The 3,306-nt window shown below is 49.8% G+C and overlaps 1 protein-coding gene across 1 annotated transcript; it reads right to left on the bottom strand.

Annotated features, from left to right (window-relative positions):
• Positions 1–2,013: 2,013 nt before the first annotated feature.
• Positions 2,014–3,048, bottom strand: SLC25A53 (solute carrier family 25 member 53). The gene has a single exon (XM_038748561.1). It carries the CDS (start codon positions 3,006–3,008, stop codon positions 2,100–2,102), a length of 909 nt encoding a protein of 302 aa, XP_038604489.1. The 5' UTR covers positions 3,009–3,048; the 3' UTR covers positions 2,014–2,099.
• Between the last annotated feature and the right edge of the window lie 258 nt (positions 3,049–3,306).

Below are 3,306 nucleotides of genomic sequence, written 5' to 3'. Positions count from 1 at the left end.
AGAAGGTTCCCACGAGCCGCTGTAGCTGGGTGAGTTCACTTAGAGCTCATCAACTTCTTGCAGGCTGACCACTTTTATGATTCAAAAGGCCGGTGGTGGTCAGCCCGCTGGGGTCTCAGGCTGTAGACAGGCGGAGGTAGTGGTTTGGCTAATAAGGAAGTTAAACTTCTGTGAATCTGCAGCACTCCTAGCATAATGAGCCCCTTGTTGGGCAGGGTCAGGGGCCAAGCTGACTCCCTGACGCCCAGCACAGGGTTAAGCACAGCGCTTGACCCATATGTCCCCACCAAACATATGAATATACCTATAATTTATTTACTTATTTAGGTATATAATGTCTGTTTCCCCCTCTAGACTGGGAGCTCATCGTGGGTAGGGAATGCGTCTGTTTGTTGTTGCATTGTCCTCTCCCAAGTGCTACGTACAGTGCTTTGCAAAAAGTAAGTGCTCAATAAATACAACTGAATGAATGAAGAAAGCATTCTGAACATTTTATTGTCAATGATAAAGATTCCGTCTGACTCGTTGTGGGTAGGGAACGTGTCTGTTTGTTGTTGCATTGTCCTCTCCCAAGTGCTACGTACAGTGCTTTGCACAAAGTAAGTGCTCAATAAATACGATTGAATGAAGAAAGCATTCTGAACATTTTGTCAATGATAAAGATTCTGTCTGACTCGTTGTGGGTAGGGAATGTGTCTGTTTGTTGTTGCATTGTCCTCTCCCAAGTGCTACGTACAGTGCTTTGCACAAAGTAAGTGCTCAATAAATACGATTGAATGAATGAAGAAAGCATTCTGAACACTTTATTGTCAATGATAAAGATTCTGTCTGACTTGTTGTGGGTAGGGAACGTGTCTGTTTGTTGTTGCATTGTTTTCTCCCAAGTGCTACGTACAGTGCTTTGCACAAAGTAAGTGCTCAATAAATACAATTGAATGGATGAAGAAAGCATTCTGAACATTTTATTGTCAATGATAAAGATTCCGTCTGACTCGTTGTGGGTAGGGAATGTGTCTGTTTGTTGTTGCATTGTCCTCTCCCAAGTGCTATGTACAGTGCTTTGCACAAAGTGCTCAATAAATACAATTGAATGAATGAAGAAAGCATTCTGAACATTTTATTGTCAATGATAAAGATTCTATCTGACTCGTTGTGGGTAGGGAATGTGTCTGTTGTTGCATTGTTCTCTCCCAAGTGCTACGTACAGTGCTTTGCACAAAGTAAGTGCTCAATAAATACGATTGAATGAATGAAGAAAGCATTCTGAACACTTTATTGTCAATGATAAAGATTCTGTCTGACTCGTTGTGGGTAGGGAATGTGTCTGTTGTTGCATTGTTCTCTCCCAAGTGCTACGTACAGTGCTTTGCACAAAGTAAGTGCTCAATAAATACGATTGAATGAATGAAGAAAGCATTCTGAACACTTTATTGTCAATGATAAAGATTCTGTCTGACTCGTTGTGGGTAGGGAATGTGTCTGTTTGTTGTTGCATTGTCCTCTCCCAAGTGCTACGTACAGTGCTTTGCACAAAGTAAGTGCTCAATAAATACGATTGAATGAATGAAGAAAGCATTCTGAACATTTTATTGTCAATGATAAAGATTCTGTCTGACTCGTTGTGGGTAGGGAATGTGTCTGTTTGTTGTTGCATTGTTTTCTCCCAAGTGCTACGTACAGTGCTTTGCACAAAGTAAGTGCTCAATAAATACAATTGAATGAATGAAGAAAGCATTCTGAACATTTTATTGTCAATGATAAAGATTCCGTCTGACTCGTTGTGGGTAGGGAATGTGTCTGTTTGTTGTTGCATTGTCCTCTCCCAAGTGCTACGTACAGTGCTTTGCACAAAGTGCTCAATAAATACAATTGAATGAATGAAGAAAGCATTCTGAACATTTTATTGTCAACGATAAAGATTCTGTCTGACTCGGATGGTGGTTCTCGAGTGCTAATGATTAAATAACACCCATTCGGCCCTACAGAGAGACCAACCGGGAGGCCCAGATTGGAGAGCGCCCACCCACCAGGCACAGGTCCCAAACACAGCCCCCCAGGCCTCCTTGCCGGGGTGTCCCCTCCGCCCGCTCCACGGGTGGTCAGCGGCTCTTTCTGGGCCCCGGGCTGGGGTTAGCCTGCAGGAAGTCGTGGATGGCGGTGGTGAGGCCCCAGGATACGCCGGAGCGAAGGATGACCAGCGAGCCGCCCCGGTAGATGGCCGGCAGCTTCCGATCCCTGGTCTCCCACACGGCCCGGGCCGAGGCCCACAGGCCGGGGACGTTCCGCGAGCCCACCTGGGACTGCATGTTGGCCCCGAGGACGCTGAGCGGATAGAGCATGAGGCTGATGACGGTGCCGTTGAGGGTGCCGGACACCAAGGAGGGCACCCAGAGGGGCAGCCCTCCTTGTCCTGCCAGGCGGTCCCGGATGGGGTCCTTGAAGGAGAAATAGAGAGCACTGCCCAGGCTGTTCCGCAGCAGGATGGGGCAGAAACCCCGGTAGTAGCCGAGGGCCAGCCGGCCCCAGGGGCCGTAGGAGTTGAATTCCCTGAGGATGCTGAGGGTGCCGGGGAAGCGGACGTCCTTCCGCCCGTCCTGGAGCACGTTCTGTACCCGCTCGAAGGGACTGAGCACGACAGCTTCCAGGACCCCGGACACGAAGCCGGCCGCCCAGCGGTGCTCGAGCAGCGGTGGCTCGGTGGCCGGCGAGAGGAGATGGAGGCACCTGTTGTAGGCCCCAAACTGCAGGGCACCCTGCATGGTCTTGGTCAGCAGGGGCGGGAAGACGCCCCGGTAGAAGCGGCGCAGGCCCTCGCGGCGGAGCTGGTCCAGGGCCTCGGGCACGGGCACGGCGTGGACCTGCTGCCGGAACACCAACTTGTAAATGGGGAAGGTCACAATGGTGGTCAGGAAACTGGACAAGGCGCCACTCCGAGAGAGATAACTCGTTTTCCCTTCCACGCCCCCTTCTCTCCGCTTCTCTGGCAGTCCTCGGATCTCTCCCGCCATGCTTCGGGTGGCCGCTTCCCCGGCCCGTTGGCGATGAGATTAGGACAGAAGAATCTGGTGACTGGGAAAAGCAGAAAGCAAGGATGGTTTGGCTGGATCCCAACTCTAGAGGCTTCCAACACCTGTATGGATGAAAGGGGGTGGGCACCTTGGGGGCCCCTTCCTTCCTCTCCCCCTCGCCCCCCTCTCCATACACCCCATCTTACCTCCTTCCCGTCCCCACAGCACCTGTATATATGTATATATGTTTGTACATATTTATTACTCTATTTATTTACTTATTTTACTTGTACATATC

Source organism: Tachyglossus aculeatus, chromosome 6 (genome assembly GCF_015852505.1).
Source record: "Tachyglossus aculeatus isolate mTacAcu1 chromosome 6, mTacAcu1.pri, whole genome shotgun sequence".
In the NCBI taxonomy this organism is placed as follows: Eukaryota; Metazoa; Chordata; class Mammalia; order Monotremata; family Tachyglossidae; genus Tachyglossus; species Tachyglossus aculeatus.
This window is presented reverse-complemented; position numbering and strand designations above follow the sequence as displayed.